The 21,083-nt window shown below is 43.6% G+C and overlaps 1 protein-coding gene across 10 annotated transcripts in view; it reads right to left on the bottom strand.

The window, feature by feature from the left end:
* The window catches only part of MICAL2 (microtubule associated monooxygenase, calponin and LIM domain containing 2), a 209,631-nt gene that overhangs the window by 102,502 nt on the left and 86,046 nt on the right, over window positions 1-21,083 (bottom strand). For 2 of the 10 annotated variants that reach the window (XM_040410402.1, XM_040410403.1), the window contains exons 18-27: window positions 20,830-21,023; window positions 17,052-17,153; window positions 15,622-15,756; window positions 15,256-15,366; window positions 14,645-14,716; window positions 10,262-10,363; window positions 9,618-9,701; window positions 8,865-9,051; window positions 7,354-7,436; window positions 5,499-5,598 (exon numbers count right to left, since the gene is read on the bottom strand). In XM_040410402.1, coding sequence (XP_040266336.1) covers window positions 5,499-5,598; window positions 7,354-7,436; window positions 8,865-9,051; window positions 9,618-9,701; window positions 10,262-10,363; window positions 14,645-14,716; window positions 15,256-15,366; window positions 15,622-15,756; window positions 17,052-17,153; window positions 20,830-21,023 — 1,170 coding nt within the window. Of the gene's footprint in view, window positions 1-2,512; window positions 2,565-3,914; window positions 5,599-7,353; window positions 7,437-8,864; window positions 9,052-9,617; window positions 9,702-10,261; window positions 10,364-14,644; window positions 14,717-15,255; window positions 15,367-15,391; window positions 15,757-17,051; window positions 17,154-20,829; window positions 21,024-21,083 lie in introns of those variants that run through there. The other 8 variants (XM_040410409.1, XM_040410405.1, XM_040410404.1 and 5 more) reach the window with 8 other exon arrangements.

Genomic DNA, 21,083 nt, shown 5'->3' with positions numbered 1-21,083 from the left:
AAAGTCATGTGATGATTAACTCTTCATAGGGGTCAAGATCCCCCTCACATGCTTTTCAGGTTGCCTGTGGATGTTATTAGCTGGAGCTTGCTGAATAGGGATTTTTACAGTTTATTCAGTGGGACTAAAAGCAGTGAGCGCCCCCTAGTGGCAGCTGCAGGTGGCTCTAGAATTGTTTGATGCTATGGAACGTAACATAATTGTAACCAGGGAGATGTGATACATTGATGCAGGTTACATTGTGTTGTAACCAGTGCTATCATTGTCTCACTTACCCAATTTATTGAACCTATTGTTATCTTCCCATTTCTTTCCTAGAGGCAAACATATTTCCATCTGTGTCATTCTAGAATTCAGTTCCAAGATCTGCCCCCTTGAGAAAGGTGAAAAACCAGGCGCAACCATGGGAGGATTTTAGTATCCCCTGGGTTATTTACTAGAAATGGCAAAAGTTCTGAGAAAAAGTTTACTGTCTATATAACTGAGAACCAAACTTACATCAATGATACATGCCGATGTGTAAGACTGACCCTATAATTTAGATAATCTGTTTTTCTGCCATTGTCCTATGATATGATTCCGTGAGCTCCCCCTAGTGGTGGCTGAAGGCACACAGAAATGTAACTTTATGGCTTGGATAATAGAAGCAGGGGGTGTGGAGATTATTACCCCCATAAAGAATAGTATGAAATTAATCATCATTAAATTTTGAACCTAAAATTTGGGGCATTAAACTCCAATTCATATGAACTGAACCATAAATATGGCAACTATTCTGGCATCTAATCCGGTTCGGTTAATAACCCCTTCACCCTTACCCACAGGGTAATGGTGATGACATAGCTCCTATCTGCCCTAGATGGCGGGTGATGCCTTGGTTAAGAAATGTGGGACCATAATAAAGGTGTTTGGGAGTATTTTCTGAATGGACCTTAATGTTATATATACACACAGTCTATTGATTGCGTTGCCAGCATCCTCAATTACAACCTTACACTAGTCGGATCCGAATAAGTACAATTGCTCTGGATAAACACTAAGGTTGGACTAAACATTTCTGATTTCAAGAGCAAAAATGGGACAAAAGACAGTCTTAGAGGGAAACTGCCATATGGACTGGCTCCTTTGTATGTCTTACGTCTTAGTGATGCTATCATAGCTGGGCACTAAGGATGCAATTCTAACTTATAAAAAGCCCAACGGTGCCCATCATGAGCCTGGAAAATACATTTTCACGTATGCCCCTCCACTCTCAGCCACTCATCAGATCCCTAGAGGCCACCTGACTCCTCAGAATTAGTAAAATCCTTGATGGTTTGGGGTCAGGAATAATTCCATCCTTCAGCTGCTTGAATGGCACCCAAGGGTATATTTTTAGAGGACAGGCATCTTACATATTCTGTCCCTTTAAGAGCCTAAGAATCACATGACAAGCTGCAGCAATATTTTCTAGTGGAATAGGATATGATTGTATCAGGGAAGAAAAATAATTAATGGCAAAATTAAATCAACATTATGCCACCACGACACCCAGCATGTCCAAAGAGGGACCCGCCCTGGGTCTGAGCTACTCCTCCAGTCTTTATATAAATACAGCTTAATCTTTGCAGTCCTGTGACTTTCTAACATACTTTGTGTTTAAAATTGGCAACATTTTAAACATCTCTGCTTGCTCTTAGTGAATGGAAACAATCTAGTTAACAGCTAGAGGTTGAAGACCTAACCTAATGCTTCTGAAGGTAGTACGTAACGTAACAACTATCAGCCAAGAACAAACACGTATGGCGCCGCTGCTATGTTAAGCTCAAATTTAATTCCTGATACATTGTAACAAAATTGCCAAAAATATCATTGTGGACAATCGTGTTTGCACTAAACACATCAGAAGCACAAAGCATTCTCCAGCCCTTGATTCCAAGCTCCTAGATGGAACCTATACTAATACATTGTAACACTTCAGGTACGTCATTGCCATTTATTAACAGCAAGCAGAGATCTTGATAAAATCTGCAGAACTTTTTATTGTATAGTGGTTACACTTTATTTATGGGAAACTAGAAAGTTCCATTGTAGCAAAATGTTTGTAAACAAAAAGCTCGCCTGCCTCTGATGATGAAGACATGGCGGCTGCAGCGCATCCTAACGTATCGCCTCACAAAGCCATGTGCCCTGAGCTCTCCCGTAATTCTCAAGTTACACCCCAGAGCCCCCATAAACCTCGGATTACGATCTGGAAGTGCTTTATGTTTCTTTTGTGAGATTTTGACACATTTTAAGCAATGTTATTAGTAGCAACAATGAGCAGGCAAGTGAATGATTACACAGCAACGCTGCGAGGATGCAGGACGCAGCAAACACAAATTGCTCCATATCAGTTATAGCACACAGCGCGGTTAGGAGGGTCAATCAGTTAATGTGAAGGCGTTTTATACAAAACAAATACAACAATTCAGGTTAATTTTTTTTAAGTATTAGTTACAAAACTTTCGAAATCGGCAAGCAGGAGAATCACCTTACAGTAGTTCAGCCAACAAGTGGGCGTAGAAGTGGAATGTGAGAATAAACTGAAGGAGCCGAGCGAAGGCAGGAAAAGAGAGAAGAGGAGAAGTTGGAAAAACCCTAAATATTCAGAAATCAAAAACCAGAATCCCCAAATCAAAATGCAAACAGAATTTCTAACACATTGGAACATTCTAAGCGCGTGGAGTCTCGTCACTTTACTCCCTCCTCCTCTTGAAATAATCAAACCTTTGAAATGTTTGCAAATCTTACACATTTGGCAGAAAATAAAAACACGTGAAATGTGGTTGCTAGATACATAGTAGGTTCAAAATCTCGATCTTGTCTTATACTCCAGTCACATCCAAAGCTGCATTCACAAACTCTGGTTGTTCGGCCTTGTCCACGGTTCCGTGTCTGTATGACATACGTGAATTAAAACGTCCTTATATAATCCGTGAAGATGTCCATAAAGGATCTGTGGTTGGTCCATCTGTCAGCTTTTACTCTCCGTGCGTCATCCGTAATCCACGGACGTTGCACAGATGAAAATTAATTGAATTTTCTATCTGGCTTCTGTGAAAAATGGATGCACCAGGGATGCCATCCATGTTATCGCCGTGATTTTCACGGACCCATAGACATGTACAGTCCGGGGCACGGATGAAAGTTGTGAATGCATCTGTGGATTTTTTGCGGACACACAGACAAACACATTAAAATGAATGGATCGGTATGCTGTCCGCAAAAAAAAAAAAAAAATGGACAGCATACGTCCGTGAAAAACGGAAGTGTGGACGAGCCCCTAAGGGTAGCAAAACCCTAAATCTCCAGGCCGCCCCTGCTGCTTCAGTGTCTGTATAGAACAGTAGTCTCCTACCTGTGGTTCTCCAGCTTGAACTCTCAGCATTCTGGATCCACAGGTTGAGTATCACTATAGAGCGCGCTCTGCTATGGCGTATACCACACAGCAGTGCAAAGCAAACAACACATCACACAAAATGCAACCTCATAGGATTTCAGTGTCTGATAAAACAGTATAGATTCCAAGCAGCAATACATTACTGGATGCAGCTCTGGAGGTGATTGGAGTATAATACAGTACGCAATAAAGTAAGGAAGCTACAATTTACAAAGTTAGACAGTAAAAATAGATGAAAATGTCAAATGTCAAAAAGATGTTCAAAAGTAAACCTGCAATCTAAAAAAACTAAAATATCCTAGTGTGTGCGCCTAATCTCAAAAACGGAACCATTGGCAAGATGCAGTTCTACAGCAGATCCAGACCATTTCAGCTCCCTGCCATCTGCAGCAAATAGGAGACAAGTTGGCACCATGGGCAAAATCTGCCTTAGAACGTGTTACATAGGAATTTTGGAATGTTTTTCTTTGAAATTTTTTGACTTTTGAAATAATTTTTTTTACAATGATTCCTTAAAATTTTTTTAGGAAATCACATTTGGGTCCTCCTTCTATTGCCGAGAATATTAATATAAGCGAGCTGAACAAAATGAACATTGTAGCAAATAAAAAAGATAAAAACAGAACAATTAAAAAATTAATAAAATCAAAATGTCTACAAAAATTCTACACTGTATCAAATTAGTGTGTAAAAAAAACTGTAAAAAAGTGACTTTGCAGCCTCACATATATGTGAGTGAGTAGGTAATGCAGTAATTGGCACAGCAGGTCAGTATAGAACCAGCAGCGGTGAAATGGAAAGATGTCAGCAGAACATATTTTGGCAAATAATTTTTTTTTTTTCTTTTTCTTCCAGATTGCAAACTGTGTTCATTCTCAGGACGACACATTTTTTGTTTCAAATGAACCTGAGTTTTTGCCTACTGTTTTAAAGTAAATTGAAAATGACTACATTATGTCTTTTTATATAAATTCTTGAATTAAATATTTCTATATTATAGTTGGATAAATTCAAAAAGTTTCGACAAAACATCTGTATTGTGAAAATCTTTTTTTGGCAGCTAACGGGTTAAAATGACTAACACGGGAGGAAAATCTAAAACCAAATGATAAAAAAAATGAAATTTTAACTGCTTAACTCAGACAGGCCATCAATGAAAATCTTGGATAACCCACTTAAAATGTACAAAAATTAGCTATTTAAAAAAAAATAAAAAAATAACTACTTTAATCCTATGAATAACTACAAAATATTGCACAATTTTCTAGATGTCATCGATCAAATACCCACAATGCAATCTGTCTGAACCTCTTCCATTCTCCACCTTTAGGAGATGAAACAATATTCGTCTCCGGTGACTTGGGCAGCAGAACTGTCACGGAGGCGCGAGGCACCGTGTACCTTATGCCTCAGTTGTGAAATGTTAGTAAACTGGAATTCATCTGCCTCACTGGGTCTATTTCAAGTGAATTATCACTAAGGTGGAAGATAAGAAATGTAGAAGGAATACAAGGAAATGTTTTCTGCTGGTTCTTATAGGAACCCCCCGAAATTCCGCCATATTGGCGCCAAACGAGTCTATAATTTGTAAACCTGAAATCTCGGACTTTTGAGTACAAAAAGTGCAAATCTAAAGCTTTTCCTTCAATTAGCAATTTCTGAAAACAGCATGGTGGACGTGGAACAGGAATGTGACTCGCCACGACCGCTAGCTGGGCGCAAACGCTTCTCCTGCACGAGACGAGAAGCCGCCCACTTCTAGTGAGGTCATGATGTCACGTCTAGCTGTGTTTGTACCAAAACGTGTTGTGCGCCTGCTCGACTATGAACTGCAGGGAGGGCCCCGCTTCTTGGATCATGAGGGCCAATACCTCGTAAAGCGCATACAAGAAGGGCCCGCTCACGCTCAGCAGCTCATACAGGTAGGAATACTGTTGCTCATTGTCCCTGACATGGCGTCTGGCATCTCGCACCGCGCCACGCGTCCAGTTAGACAAGCGGCTGGGGAGGGCAAGGACGTCCCTCGTCACCGCTAGAGGCCAGCTTAGCGTTTTCCTAAATAAGGAAGTCGTGATACCTGGGGAGCTGTCCTCTGAACTGCTGCCGGCGCTACAGGGACTGTCCGTCGTGACCTCCGCAGTTATGGCTTCTTCCTTTTTCCATGTTTTATCCGGATCCTGGAAGACAGAAGCGCGGTCAATGGCGAAACGAGGCAAAGACCACCACAACAGCACGTATCACAGAAATAGTCACAATTCAAGGCCTTATTTCAATAAAAACTCTCTATAAAGCTTCACATTCCATTTTCAAAATCTCTGCTTGCTGTAAGTGAACGGGGACATTCTGGTTTACATCCAGACCTCATACTTCTCACAGGGGAGTCATGGCTACAATTGTATCCAGTTTCAACAACCATCGGTGAGATGAACATCCTGGACTCCAGACTGATACATTTTACCTGCGCTGATACACTGTAACAAAGCATCAAGACAGGAGATGAGCAACTGATTAAGTTCCCAAAGGGATTGTTTTGGCTGGATATGACTGCAGCAAACCCTCAGCTGTGTGAGCATCTCAACGGCAGAACAGAATGAATGTTTCCATTCACTGCCAGTAGGAAAAGATCTTAAAAACGTCCGGTCCAGTTTATTTCATAATGATAGCAACTCTCTAATAGACTTTCCTCACCATTTACAAGATTTTTGCTTGCTGTTTGTGAATGAAAACATATTGAGATATATTCAAAATCTATAAAGCTGTGCAGACCTATGACATCTCACTGCAGAAGGTTTGCTACAATTATATATCTCCGGTTATAATTATATCCGGTGTGGACTGTACTCCATGAGCTACACAAGCCGCAGGGAGGGCGGAGCTCCTGCATCCTGACATCTAATGAACCAGAATTGTGACTGCAGCTCTGGATGTGACTGGAGGGTCACTGACGGTCCTCAACATAATGCCGATAGAAAACCATATAAATAGCTCAATAAATGCAATCGCCCAAAATAGAAGAGCTCTTTGTGCTGGGATCTGGGGAGCGGATGCAGCAGTAAATGTTCGGCGCGGGACAAAAACAGCAACATTTGTTATGGAAAAAATACAGTCATTCGCTAAAAACAGCAAAGTGTTACCAAGGCAACAGTGGCCTGTTACTATGTAACTTCTCTGTAGTTCATTCATCATTTCCTTCTGCCATTTGTTTGCACATTCATTTATTACTTCACCCATTGTCTTATGTGTCCATTCAATACTTCATTCATTTATTCATCCATTCTTTTCCACATTCATTCATTACCTTATTAATTTGATAATTCATTCACAAATTTTTCCCTTCGTTCACTTCTTTTATTCTCTTTTTGGTCATTCATTCCCCCATTCATGCATTACTTTCTGTCCATTCATTCATTACTTCACACATGTGTTTGTTCGTTCTTATATTACTTCATCCATTCCCCATTTATTTATTACTTCATTCATTTACAGCGTTACTTCATTCATTCTCTTGTTTATTCATTCCCCAATTCATTCATTACTTTAGTGACTCATTTGATCGTTCATTCATATACTACTTCATCCCTTTTCCTGTTTGTTTATTCATCCATTCCTTTCCCCATTCATTCATTCGCTGTTTTGTTTGTTCATTCATTACTTCATTTATTCATTTATTTAGTTCAGTGGGATATTCCAATCTCAAGAAGTGATGGCGTATTTCTAGCATGTGCGATCACTCTATGACCTCAGGGACCTCCACAATCTTGGGAATGAAGGGGCCACAGCGCAGACATTCTTCCTTCCTGCAGAGCATCGCTCCGGGGGCACACAGGCACGACTACATTCCAGTAAACGGGGCCAGCTGTAGTTCTGTCCACTGCAGGTGACCCTTTAACTCATTCATCTTTTTTCCATTCATTCCCCATTTTCCCGCTCACCTGGGCTTTTGAATCCGTTCTGCGCTTGCGCTGTTTACTGCTCGAGAATGAGTGCATGAAGTGCGGCTGGCAGTAAAATTTACCTGTGAAATAAAGGAGAATGAGGTTTTCAGACGGCTGACCATGCAGAATGCATCATCCATGTGAGGGAGCTGCATAAACACTCATCTTAACATGCATCCCCCATACTCTGGAACTCGCTACCCCAACATATCAGACTCTCACCTACAGTGGAATCCTTCAAAAGAAACCTGAAAACCCACCTCTTCAGACAAGCCGACAACCAGTGACCCCGCTGCCTCCATACCGCCATGACCAACTTAACTCGCACCTACTGTGTCCTTCTCCCATACCTTGTAGATTGTAAGCCTCACGGGCAGGACCCTCTCTCCTTCTGTACCAGTTTGTAACTTGTCTTGTTTATGATTAGTGCAATCGTCTGTATTATGTATGTGCACCGCTCATCATATGTACAGCGCTATGGAATGAATGGCGCTTTAATAATAAATAATAATAATAATAATAATAATCCCCTGATATAACACTATACAGGAGTGATGCGCCCCCTGCTGGCCTTCAGCAGATATATAGGAAACAATGCATATGGATGGAGAATTGTTTTTTTCCCTCTTCCGGGCATTTTCTCAGATACCGAGTTATGGGATTGCTCTTCGTGTAATTCCCAAAGTTCCCTAAACAAAAATCTTCCCTTTAATTACATGGATGCTGATACTAATTACTGGACAAATTAAAGGAACACTCCAGGCAGAGCTGATACAATGTATTATGCTATAGGCTCTGCCTAAGGGGGCGGAGTATGACACAGACAACCCCTGTGTCATGCTCCACCCCCTCTTACAGTCCATACACTAAGCTTTTCATCCATAAAATCTGTTTCTAGGAAAGCTGGGTGGCAACGTGGATTTTCACAGAGCTCTCCTAGGCTCCTCACATAGTTATTTGTCAGGGGCCACAGATAGATCACTTTATGCTCTGCAGATCCCACTGATATATGGTAGGCCTGTATGATGAGGGTCAGGTGCAGGGAGATGATCGGCAGTGTCTACATGGTATCGATTGTGGATCCGGACGGACGCCATCTTTGTGTCATCAGACTGAACCTCCTCTGAGCCCCGTGTCAGTAACTGAAGGAATGTGATCACTGAAGGACATGCCCTGACAGCGCATGCTGGGAGTTGTAGTTTCACAACAGCCACAGGTTGGAGACTACTGCAGTACAGTATTTCACAGCAGGTTATAGGACGGACATATCCAATACACTACCCTAATATATTGTGTTCTCTGCTTGCTGTCAGTGAATGGGGACATCCTTGTTTACATCCAGAAGCTGAAAATCCTAATCCTTCTCACAGCTGTTGGTTTTGTTACAATTACATCCAGATACATTTTGCCTGCACTGATACAATGTAACAAACTGCAGCTGTGTGAGAAGGAAGTGAAAGGTTCCTTGTAATCCATGACTGTAGTGAAGAACAGAGAAGACGTCTCACCTTCTTCCACGTTGAAGACGTAATTTCCCAGACGGAGAACGGACGAGCAGAATGAACACTTGAAACATTCTCGATGGAAAAAGTGTCCCTCGGCGCTCAGCCGCTCCACCACGTAAACGCGTTTCTTACAGAAGTAACACGTGTCGCTGCCGCCGATATTCGAGGGGAATTCCTTCCGTAAAGATCCCTGAAATAGAACAAAGGATATGAAAATCAACCATCTGTGTACTGGAAATGGTCACGGTTCATGGGCGGCCGGTCCGGGCTGTGGAGGGATCGCTGCAGAAGAAGAATCGGAATCAGGAAAAAAAGTGTAAGAACCGCCCTGGCACATATATACGGATACATTGTGTTATATCTGAGAGGGCGGAGCTAGAAAATAAGAACCAACCAAAGACCCTTTGTCCCTGTACTAGGTGGATCCCAATGTATCGGTTTTTACAGGTGTGTCCCTTCCTAACAGGAAGCTCACCCCATGACAATCCCCTTAAATATTGTAACCCACTGTATGCCCCTCCCCCCAGAAAGGGATTTGGCACAGAAATGTACTGCAGCAGCCCCCAGTGAACCAATTAGAGGGTCCCGTCACCCCGTATATTTAAAGAAGGACAACGTAAATGAGGTGGGGGTACTTAGTGAACCTCCTGCCCCTGTGGAGTCAAGCCGCCATATATATGTTCGGAAGTAATCGGGGGGAGGGGTGCACATATTTTCAGCTGATCAGAGGAATTATAGGTGAGGCAGAGACTTTACCTTGTGGAGAGGAGAGACAGAAGAAGGAGAAGAAGAAGAAGAGGAATCGTCTAAGAGCTCAGTCACCGCTCCCTCCAGAGAAGTCTGAATATGATACAAAGTTACATTATCCACCTGATAAGACACATGGGAGATACAATGTGTCACATCAGATTAGAAGTCACTCCCTCAGTAACAGCTGTGTGCTACTCCAGTTACCCCCAGAGCTGCATTCAAAATTCTCCTTTCCTGTAGACTCCCATACTAAAGGGCATAATATCTTACCACTGCCTGTACTAAGCAGACTCCTCTGTGGTGTCAGGGTCCGATTACAGCGATTGCCCCTTGTCCTCTATCACTTAGTGCCTTTGTAATGGCCCCCTGTAGCCTGCGTCCTGGGTGGGGGTCCGGCCTCTCCTGTCATGTGACATTTATAAATGTTATTACTGAGACCCTGACTATAGAGACTGCAGTGCATTAGAGGATCCCAGCTCTGTCACCTAAGCAGCAACTTCTCACATTCTGAATGCAGCTCTGAATGTGACTAGAGACAAGATGAGTAAAGGAAGTATTTACAAAATCACTCAAGCATAAAATAATCTGCATCTTGCGTTACTCCATCATTGCCCCCCCTCCCCCCGATCGATGCCATTTTAGCTGCTTACCAGCTCGGGAGACCTGGTTTTAGATTTGTGATCGCTCATGTAAAGATTGACAAGGACTTCTGCTACCGCACCTATCCTGCTGGACACATTCCCTACAGTCATCTATCCGAGACAAGAGGTAAAGGCAGAGAATAAGACAAAGTGGAACGATCGGAAGCCAATCACAGCACACAGGCAACTGACCATGGTTTATACCTACAGCCAAACCCAGATTTGGGTAAAGTTGCATGACGGCGCCATTATACCTCACAATGGGGTCATCACCCAATTTTCCCAACCCCTTAATCTCAAATCTGCAGTTTTGTAAAAACACATTCTTTACTGTCCTGTCACTGGATGATAACTCCATAATGGCGCCTTCACACAACTTTCCCCATGTTGTATAGCCATTGGTCATCACTGCATTATGTAACATCTGGTGCAGCAGCTCTGCCTTATTTCAGACAAGTGTTGAGCTGTTATACAAGCCATGGCAGCGCTTTCCCTTGGGGAATTTGTTCGTGGGAACACATTTCAAGATTTCAACCTCGTTTACAAACTATGGAAATTCCTTGAAAACCATCCCAGGAATTTCTGGGCGACGCTTAATGTAAGTCAGAAAGCTCAGACTCCTAGAGAACAGCTGCAGGGGAAGACACTGTATACAATCCATATCATCATGCCTGATGGCCGGTGGCTTTATACTGTGTTATTAGAAGGTGATCCAAAGGGATGGGCCCAACATCAATGCCTGGGAAACCCTGCAACCAACTCAATGCCCAGATCATATACATTTCCTGTTTTTTTCATATATTTTTGGAATTCTTCAAGAAAAAAAATTGGATGTTGACAGTAGACCCTAGAGCTGTGACCCCCAATACCTCATTCAGACTGGCGAGTCCCTTAAAGGGCTTATCCAGGAATTGATATTGATGACCAATCTTCAGGATAGGTCATCAATATCAGATCGCCAGGGGCCCGATTTCCAGGACCCCCGCTAATCAGCTGTTAGAGGAGGCCACGGGACTCAGTGAGTTCTTAGGCCTCTTCCTAGGCCAGTGACATCATGTATATTGGTCACGTGGCCTAGTTGTTGCTCAAGTCAATATCATTCCTGGATAATACAAAGCATCTAGTGGGACTCTTCTGCTGGGGCAATGGTGTAGCCATAAGGGTACAGAGAGGTCAGTGGCATCCAGGCCTCAGATTAAGAGGAGTGCCCAAAAGCCTCGGTGTCTGCACATAAGAGATCAGCAGAACTATGAGTAGCACATGGTAGTTGGGGGTGTAGGAGGTCAGTCCCGGTCACAGAAGTTTCAAGTTACGCTTCTAGCAGGGGCCCCTTATGAGCAGTTGTTATGCTGTTTTCCCTACAGTCCAACAGCAAGAAATATAAAGCATTTGTTTGATTTCATGAGCTACACTGATTACACAGTTATTTACTCTGGGTATTCTGGCTATTAGAGGGATAATAAATTGGGAGTTCATCAGAATCCCACAAACTCATTATTTTGGGTGCAAGGGACCGCCATGGGGTTTACAAACAGGCCATAAGCAGCAATGGGTTACACATTGGATTTACTCTTTGTAATAGAGGGGATCCGCTCATTACCTCTACATGCTCTAATAAACCACAGTGGGAGGTTGAATGTAAAATACACAAGCCATTATTTCTGCTACTAGCGGCCGCCATGGTGTTTTCAGAGAGGCCATGAAATACACTGGATTACATACTGCATTTACTGAAAATGGGGGACTCACTCACGAACTGTAAATGCTTTAAAAAAAAACATAGGAGGAGGTTTAATCCAAAATACACAAGCGATTATATCTGCTATTAGGGACTGTCATGGGGTTTGCAGAGAGGCCACGAGGTATACTGAATTAAACACTGCAGATACTTTTTGTAATAGAGTGGTCCTAAAGTGGAGGATCTGATCATTATCTCCATATGCTCTTTTAAATGATAGGAAAAGGTTTAATCTAAAATACACAAGCCATTATATCTGCTATTAGGGACTGCCATGGGGTTTGTAGAGACGATGAGCTGTATTAGAATACATACAGGATTTACTCTGGGTAATAGAGGGGTCCCAAATTGGGGGATCCACTGATTACCTCTAAATGCCCTAATAAACCACTGGAGAAAGGTTCATCTAAAACGCACAATCCATTAATACTGATGTTAGGGAAGGCCATGGGGTTCGCAGAGAGGCCAAGAGCCATACTGGACGGCACATTGAATTTACTCGGGGAAATAGAGGAATTTAAAAACCAGGGAACCTGCTCATAACTTCACATAAGTGAATAGCACGTCTATAAACAGCCTGTGAAAAGGAGATTTTCCCACATGTTGGATTATTCCTTTTGTGTTCAGTTTAGAAGCCAGAATCTCACACTGCAGTTGTATTAGCCAAAAAAAGCAAAGCCAAAGCCAACAGAGCTTACAGCTCGAAGATCAGGCAAAGGGCCAGGGGCTATAAGGAGGGGTCACTTTTAATTTACAAATCTATAATATGCTACAAAAAATACCTCTTTAACCCAATATTTGGGAACTAAACTTATAAGGAATTAGAATATTATGACAGCACAATACAAACTGTAATAACAGTGTAGACAGAATGCGGCCTGTCAGCAGCGGCGGAGATAACGGGTCACACAGGAACACAATGTGCTCGCCCTGCTGATTATAATGTCTGCTTAAATACAGGAAGCTGATCTGTCTGCTGCAGGAAGACAGAGCTTCCTGGTTACACAGCAAGATGCAACTATGTAAATGTGAGAAAGAACGGCAAACACAAGCACCGCGACGAGAGGATGAAAAGCCTACTAGAATAATTGCATTATACTGTCTGACAGGGGTAGGACAAATATATAGCAGCATTCCCTTCAATTCAGTTCCATATTCTTTTTTGTAGGAGACAGTATTATAGAAGTTATATTCTTGTACGTAGGAGACAGTATTATAGAAGTTATATTCTTGTACATAGGAGCAGTATTATAGTAGTTATATTCTTGTACATAGGAGGCAGTATTATAGTAGTTATATTCCTGTACATAGGAGGCAGTATTATAGTAGTTATATTCTTGTACATAGGAGCAGTATTATAGTAGTTATATTCTTGTACATAGGAGGTAGTATTATAGTAGTTATATTCTTGTACATAGGAGGCAGTATTATAGTAGTTATATTCTTGTACATAGGAGCAGTATTATAGTAGTTATATTCTTGTCCATAGGAGCAGTATTATAGTAGTTATATTCTTGTACATAGGAGGCAGTATTATAGTAGTTATATTCTTGTACATAGGAGGCAGTATTATAGTAGTTATATTCTTGTACATAGGAGCAGTATTATAGTAGTTATATTCCTGTACATAGGAGCAGTATTATAGTAGTTATATTCTTGTACATAGGAGGCAGTAATATAGTAGTTATATTCTTGTACATAGGAGGCAGTATTATAGTAGTTATATTCTTGTACATAGGAGCAGTATTATAGTAGTTATATTCTTGTACATAGGAGGCAGTATTATAGCAGTTATATCCTTGTACATAGGAGCAGTATTATAGTAGTTATATTCTTGTACACAGGAGCAGTATTATAGTAGTTATATTCCTGTACATAGGAGCAGTATTATAGTAGTTATATTATTGCACATAGGAGCAGTATTATAGTAGTTATATTCTTGTACATAGGAGCAGTATTATAGTAGTTATATTCCTGTACATAGGAACAGTATTATAGTAGTTATATTCTTGTACATAGGAGCAGTATTATAGTAGTTATATTCTTGTACATAGGAGCAGTATTATAGTAGTTATATTCTTGTACATAGGAGGCAGTATTATAGTAGTTATATTCTTGTACATAGGAGGTAGTATTATAGTAGTTATATTCTTGTACATAGGAGCAGAATTATAGTACTCATATTCCTGTACATAGTAGGCAGTATTATAGTAGTTATATTCCTGTACATAGGAGCAGTATTATAGTAGTTATATTCTTGTACATAGGAGGCAGTATTATAGTAGTTATATTCTTGTACATAGGAGGCAGTATTATAGTAGTTATATTCTTGCACATAGGAGCAGTATTATAGTAGTTATATTCTTGTACATAGGAGGCAGTATTATAGTAGTTATATTCCTGTACATAGGAGGCAGTATTATAGTAGTTATATTCTTGTACATAGGAGCAGTATTATAGTAGTTATATTCCTGTACATAGGAGCAGTATTATAGTAGTTATATTCTCGTACATAAGGGGCACTTACAATATAGAAGCAGTCAGTTCCAGTTGGTTAATCTACAATATACGTTACATTAGTGATACATTAGTATACACCATATTATCATGCAGCATAAACACTTGTTACGCTTTTGCAGTTTTGTAGTAGTCACCTGTTCCGGATCAGGGAGAAATAACCGCTGTTTTATCCTGGGCTCACCGCTGCTTGTTCTGTGTTCTACGACCTGACAATAACGCAGAAGTAACAGCTGAGCACTGACATGAAGTAAGGTGCACACGGACTGGATATAAATGTGAATATAAGGAGCAGTTGTGAAAGGAATCCCTTATTTGTGGCTTGTCAGGAGCCGCGCAGTAGACGTCTCAGCAGGATAAGGTGCGCGGAGCTCGTTCTGCGCTCTGTCTCCTGACACTCGTCTTTGTAGAATAAGAGGGCAAAGGATAAATATTAAGACAACGTTTCCTGATACTTCTACAAGACATGAACGGTTTCCATTATATACTCCGCCAAGAGAAAGACGGTGTGAGATGAGCGCTGCTGCTGAGGAGCCATTTTACATCATGAGTTTTCTCATATATTACTCAATGCCATTGGATTTGTTCAGTCCTAAGAGCATTTGGGTCCCTGGCTGTTTTATGGCAGCCTGTATTCTGTAGATCAGGTCACAGGCTGAGCAGAGTGCACTAGCGGAATACAGGCTGCTGTAAATGGCCTCTGTATACAGTGTGAAGGACACAGGTATCGGTCATCAGGCTGCGGTACCTTTTTAGGCTGAGAATCGCTGGGGGATGATGGAGAAAGGTCAGAAAATGAAGGAACAGGAGAAGGAAATGGAGATGGATTATAGGACACGCCGGAGGATGGGGGTTTCATCTGTTCAAATCAGAAGCGACAGAAAATCAAATGACAGCAATTCCACATGAACAACGACTGAAAGTGTAATGTAAGGGTTAATCTAGCCTTATGGAAACAAAGTAAAGGTTCTGCAACGTTGTAATATACTTTGTGTTCTCAACATTTGTCAAGATCTCTGCATGCTGTCAACTGCCCCGGACCAGCTGCATGCTCCCGGACCACAGCACACGGGTGAGGTCAGTAATGAACACACATGTTAACATGCTGCCGTACCTTCTCTGATGGAAAGTCGCGGTGGGCGTGGTCAGAGATGGACGGCGATGATGGAGCCGTCAGATCAGAAACTTGTGATTTGTATAAAGGAAGTTCAGACGAACAGTGGGACAGACTGTCGGAGACGAGTTTATTCTAAACAGAAGTGAAATGGAAGAATTATAGGACCGCAGACAGTTACAGCGCAAAAGGGCGCCCCGCACTGCAGCCGCCACCGCCGCCCAGCTTTCCCCAGGTCTGAACCGCACACCTGCCTAATTATACAGGGAGGATCTGACAGTCGGGGGTCCTGCCGAGCTCTGTGACCCTACTGTGGGAGCAGTAACGGCAGCCATACTGTTTGTCACCCAGCTTTCCCAGATTCAGATTGTATCCGGTCAGATATGGTTCTACAAATCTAAAGTAGGTGACGTGGAAGCTGGTGCATGCTGCAGGCTCCGTCCGCTGTACTGTCCCGTGTAACCCAACAGGCGGACATGACAGTCTACATGGCAAACCCTCTACACCCCCAGATGATGGAGCAAAGAGCGGCAAACCCACGCTGGCGTCCAGGTAATGGGGGGGGGTGAGCAGCAGACTTTCCTATAGGGACCCCTAATGAGGAAAATGTAGGGGATTGTGCCAATGGTCCGAGCGCCATTATTATAGGAAAATGCGATCGTGTGTTTTATTTTATTCAGAGGAACACTGATAGAAAAGGAGACGACACACCGCCATCAAAGCGCTCGGCCGTTCAGCAAAACTGCAACATACTCTGCTTAAATGTTCCCCCATTTTGAAGCTTTACCCTTGCTGTCAGTGAATGCAAACCTTCTTGTTAACATCCAGATACCGAAAGCCAATTCAGATCCGGTCCAACTGACACTTCTCCTTACAGTGCCTCAGAGCTCACTGCTCAGTCTCTGGGTATAATTGAGAAGGTTCTCATTCACTGACAGCAAGCAGCAACCTTGAAAATGCAAGGACTCAAAACATAGTCTATTAGAAAGTTACAGGCATTTTCCTGTGTCATTGCCCCGGCGCCCCTGCTACTATCATGACTTCTTTCTGATGTGTCCATTAGATTATTTAAGGAAGAAATCATCCAAATGTGTGATTCCGGTTCCCGATTGAGCCGGGCACCTCCTCTGTGTCACCTGGACCAACCATGCGGGCAGTGCCCAAGGACCCCCGGAGTGAATGTCTGTTGTGCGGGGGTTGGGGTGCAGTGTAGGTCTATTCGAGCGCTCTTCACTTCGTACCTATCTATAAATGCTGCATAGAACAGACCTAATGCGGTAATCAGTAAGAATCGCGCCGCTTCCCACGATCAGAAATGCCCATTTTTTTCACATGCACCAAGATCAGGTTAGTATTGGTCACACATCTGGCTGCCGGGTCCTTGGTAGATATGTGAGTATAGAACACGCATGCCACGCCAGAATATTCACCTGCAGGAAATTCGGACTTTCAAACATGGAGGCCAAGTGCGCGGCTTTCTCCTTAATATTCTTTTTATGAAAATCTCTTATGGCTAAAGCCTGAGCTCTTCTCTGAAGACGAAGAGGAAGAAGAGAAAAAATAGTGAGAAGGAAATAGAGGAAAGACAAGGTGACGGGAAGACGTGCAGCGTCCAATCAGGTGATAGCGTGCACCTGTCAATATTAGATAATGATAGCAAGTGTCTGATTGGTCGCTGCTGCTGTATAATTGTGCAGTGCGGGAGCACAGACTGACCACCCAGGTGTCACATGCAGAGACAGGACATAGAAAAATCCACTTACATATTAATTTTAGAAAAATCTGATTACTAGTGCAGCTTGAACTGAGGGACAGATAAAATGATGGCTGACAGATGACTCCTCCCCTTCTCCTCCCACTTTCTGCATGAAGCACAGGGGGTAGCTCCTCCCCTTCTCTGCATGCATTACAGGAGGTAGCTCCTCCCCTTCTCTGCAGGCAGCACAGGGGTAGCTCCTCCCCTTCTCTGCAGGCAGCACAGGAGGTAGCTTCCCCCCTTCCCTGCAGGCAGCACAGGAGGTAGCTTCTCCCCTTCTCTGCAGGCAGCACAGGAGGTAGCTTCTCCCCTTCCCTGCAGGCAGCACAGGAGGTAGCTTCTCCCCTTCCCTGCAGGCAGCACAGGAGGTAGCTTCTCCCCTTCCCTGCAGGCAGCACAGGAGGTAGCTTCTCCCCTTCCCTGCAGGCAGCACAGGAGGTAGCTTCTCCCCTTCCCTGCAGGCAGCACAGGAGGTAGCTTCTCCCCTTCTCTGCAGGCAGCACAGGAGGTAGCTTCTCCCCTTCCCTGCAGGCAGCACAGGAGGTAGCTTCTCCCCTTCCCTGCAGGCAGCACAGGAGGTAGCTTCTCCCCTTCCCTGCAGGCAGCACAGGAGGTAGCTTCTCCCCTTCCCTGCAGGCAGCACAGGAGGTAGCTTCTCCCCTTCCCTGCAGGCAGCACAGGAGGTAGCTTCTCCCCTTCCCTGCAGGCAGCACAGGAGGTAGCTTCTCCCCTTCCCTGCAGGCAGCACAGGAGGTAGCTTCTCCCCTTCCCTGCAGGCAGCACAGGAGGTAGCTTCTCCCCTTCCCTGCAGGCAGCACAGGAGGTAGCTTCTCCCCTTCCCTGCAGGCAGCACAGGAGGTAGCTTCTCCCCTTCCCTGCAGGCAGCACAGGAGGTAGCTTCTCCCCTTCTCTGCAGGCAGCACAGGAGGTAGCTTCTCCCCTTCCCTGCAGGCAGCACAGGAGGTAGCTTCTCCCCTTCTCTGCAGGCAGCACAGGAGGTAGCTTCTCCCCTTCCCTGCAGGCAGCACAGGAGGTAGCTTCTCCCCTTCTCTGCAGGCAGCACAGGAGGTAGCTTCCCCCCTTCTCTGCAGGCAGCACAGGAGGTAGCTTCCCCCCTTCTCTGCAGGCAGCACAGGAGGTAGCTTCTCCCCTTCTCTGCAGGCAGCACAGGAGGTAGCTTCTCCCCTTCTCTGCAGGCAGCACAGGAGGCCCCTCCCCTTCTCTGCAGGCTGTACAGCTCATAGAGGATTGTCTATATTGGATGCATTATTTACTTATGTCTAGAAACTCCATTAATATAGAATCTTAGTAGTTTCCGACTCGCCTGGTCCGATATACAGTGGCGGAAATAATTATTTGACCCCTCACTGATTTTGTAAGTTTGTCCAATGACAAAGAAATGAAAAGTCTCAGAACAGTATCATTTCAATGGTAGGTTTATTGTAACAGTGGCAGATAGCACATCAAAAGGAAAATCGAAAAAATAACTTTAAATAAAAGATAGCAACTGATTTGCATTTCATTGAGTGAAATAAGTATTTGAACCCCTACCAACCATTAAGAGTTCTGGCTCCCACAGAGTGGTTAGACACTTCTACTCAATTAGTCACCCTCATTAAGGACACCTGTCTTAACTAGTCACCTGTATAAAAGACACCTGTCCACAGAATCAATCAATCAAGCAGACTCCAAACTCTCCAACATGGGAAAGACCAAAGAGCTGTCCAAGGATGTCAGAGACAAAATTGTAGACCTGCACAAGGCTGGAATGGGCTACAAAACCATTAGCAAGAAGCTGGGAGAGAAGGTGACAACTGTTGGTGCGATTGTTCGAAAATGGAAGGAGCACAAAATGACCATCAATCGACCTCGCTCTGGGGCTCCACGCAAGATCTCACCTCGTGGGGTGTCAATGGTTCTGAGAAAGGTGAAAAAGCATCCTAGAACTACACGGGAGGAGTTAGTTAATGACCTCAAATTAGCAGGGACCACAGTCACCAAGAAAACCATTGGAAACACATTACACCGCAATGGATTAAAATCCTGCAGGGCTCGCAAGGTCCCCCTGCTCAGGAAGGCACATGTGCAGGCCCGTCTGAAGTTTGCCAATGAACACCTGAATGATTCAGAGAGTGACTGGGAGAAGGTGCTGTGGTCTGATGAGACCAAAATAGAGCTCTTTGGCATTAACTCAACTCGCTGTGTTTGGAGGAAGAAAAATGCTGCCTATGACCCCCAAAACACCGTCCCCACCGTCAAGCATGGGGGTGGAAACATTTTGCTTTGGGGGTGTTTTTCTGCTAAGGGCACAGGACAACTTATTCGCATAAACGGGAAAATGGACGGAGCCATGTATCGTGAAATCCTGAGCGACAACCTCCTTCCCTCTGCCAGGAAACTGAAAATGGGTCGTGGATGGGTGTTCCAGCACGACAATGACCCAAAACATACAGCAAAGGCAACAAAGGAGTGGCTCAAGAAGAAGCACATTAAGGTCATGGAGTGGCCTAGTCAGTCTCCGGACCTTAATCCAATCGAAAACCTATGGAGGGAGCTCAAGCTCAGAGTTGCACAGAGACAGCCTCGAAACCTTAGGGATTTAGAGATGATCTGCAAAGAGGAGTGGACCAACATTCCTCCTAAAATGTGCGCAAACTTGGTCATCAATTACAAGAAACGTTTGACCTCTGTGCTTGCAAACAAGGGTTTTTCCACCAAGTATTAAGTCTTTTTTTGTTAGAGGGTTCAAATACTTATTTCACTCAATGAAATGCAAATCAGTTGCTATCTTTTATTTAAAGTTATTTTTTCGATTTTCCTTTTGATGTGCTATCTGCCACTGTTACAATAAACCTACCATTGAAATGATACTGTTCTGAGACTTTTCATTTCTTTGTCATTGGACAAACTTACAAAATCAGTGAGGGGTCAAATAATTATTTCCGCCACTGTATCTGCAACAAAGTTGTCAAGAATTACCATAGTTTAACTGAATGCTGAACCTCCACGCAACTTTGTAGCATTGATGATACAGGACATTGGACAATTCTACACTCATCCTGGAAACACCCTCCGACAGAAGCATTCTTTTATTACTTGGGTACATTTGGTGACTTTGTTAGGTGCAGAGTACTGAGGAAACAAGAGCATGCACAGAGGTGAGGGGCCCCACAGCAAGAAAGAAATGAGCCACCGCCCGCTCTGGTTTATACCACCAATACTTGCTCTCCTATCTGACCTCAGGCTGGCTTCCTCCTTATGTTGCTGATGTCATGGTCCCTGTGCACCACCCATGAGTAAGGAGGGAGCTGAGTCCCGTTTTGTGTCCCTCTATTTATGTACGTGGGTGATATCGGGCGGTATAATTACCCAGAAGGATATATATGAAATTATTTTTGCATGCTATATGAAAAGTCATGCTGGGTTTTTAGAATTGAGGGTGGCCAGGTCACCTGCTGAGCCCTCTCCTCAATGTGCTGCAGACGCTCTAAGATTCCGGACAGAGCAAGAATGGAAGGATAGGAAGCGGTGAGAGAGTCTTCACTTTCAGCAGGACTGGGAGGGCTGGCTGTCTCTTCTCTAGAGTGTCTCTCTCTGGTCACAGCAGCTGGGGCAGGCCTGGCTGTCTCTCTGGTCACAGCAGCTGAGGAAGGCCTGGCTGTCTCTCTGGTCACAGCAGCTGAGGAAGGCCTGGCTGTCTCTCTGG

This window comes from Bufo bufo, chromosome 10 (genome assembly GCF_905171765.1).
Source record: "Bufo bufo chromosome 10, aBufBuf1.1, whole genome shotgun sequence".
NCBI classification, from domain to species: Eukaryota; Metazoa; Chordata; class Amphibia; order Anura; family Bufonidae; genus Bufo; species Bufo bufo.
The sequence above is the reverse complement of the archived record's forward strand: the minus strand, read 5'-3'. Positions and strand labels throughout refer to the sequence as shown.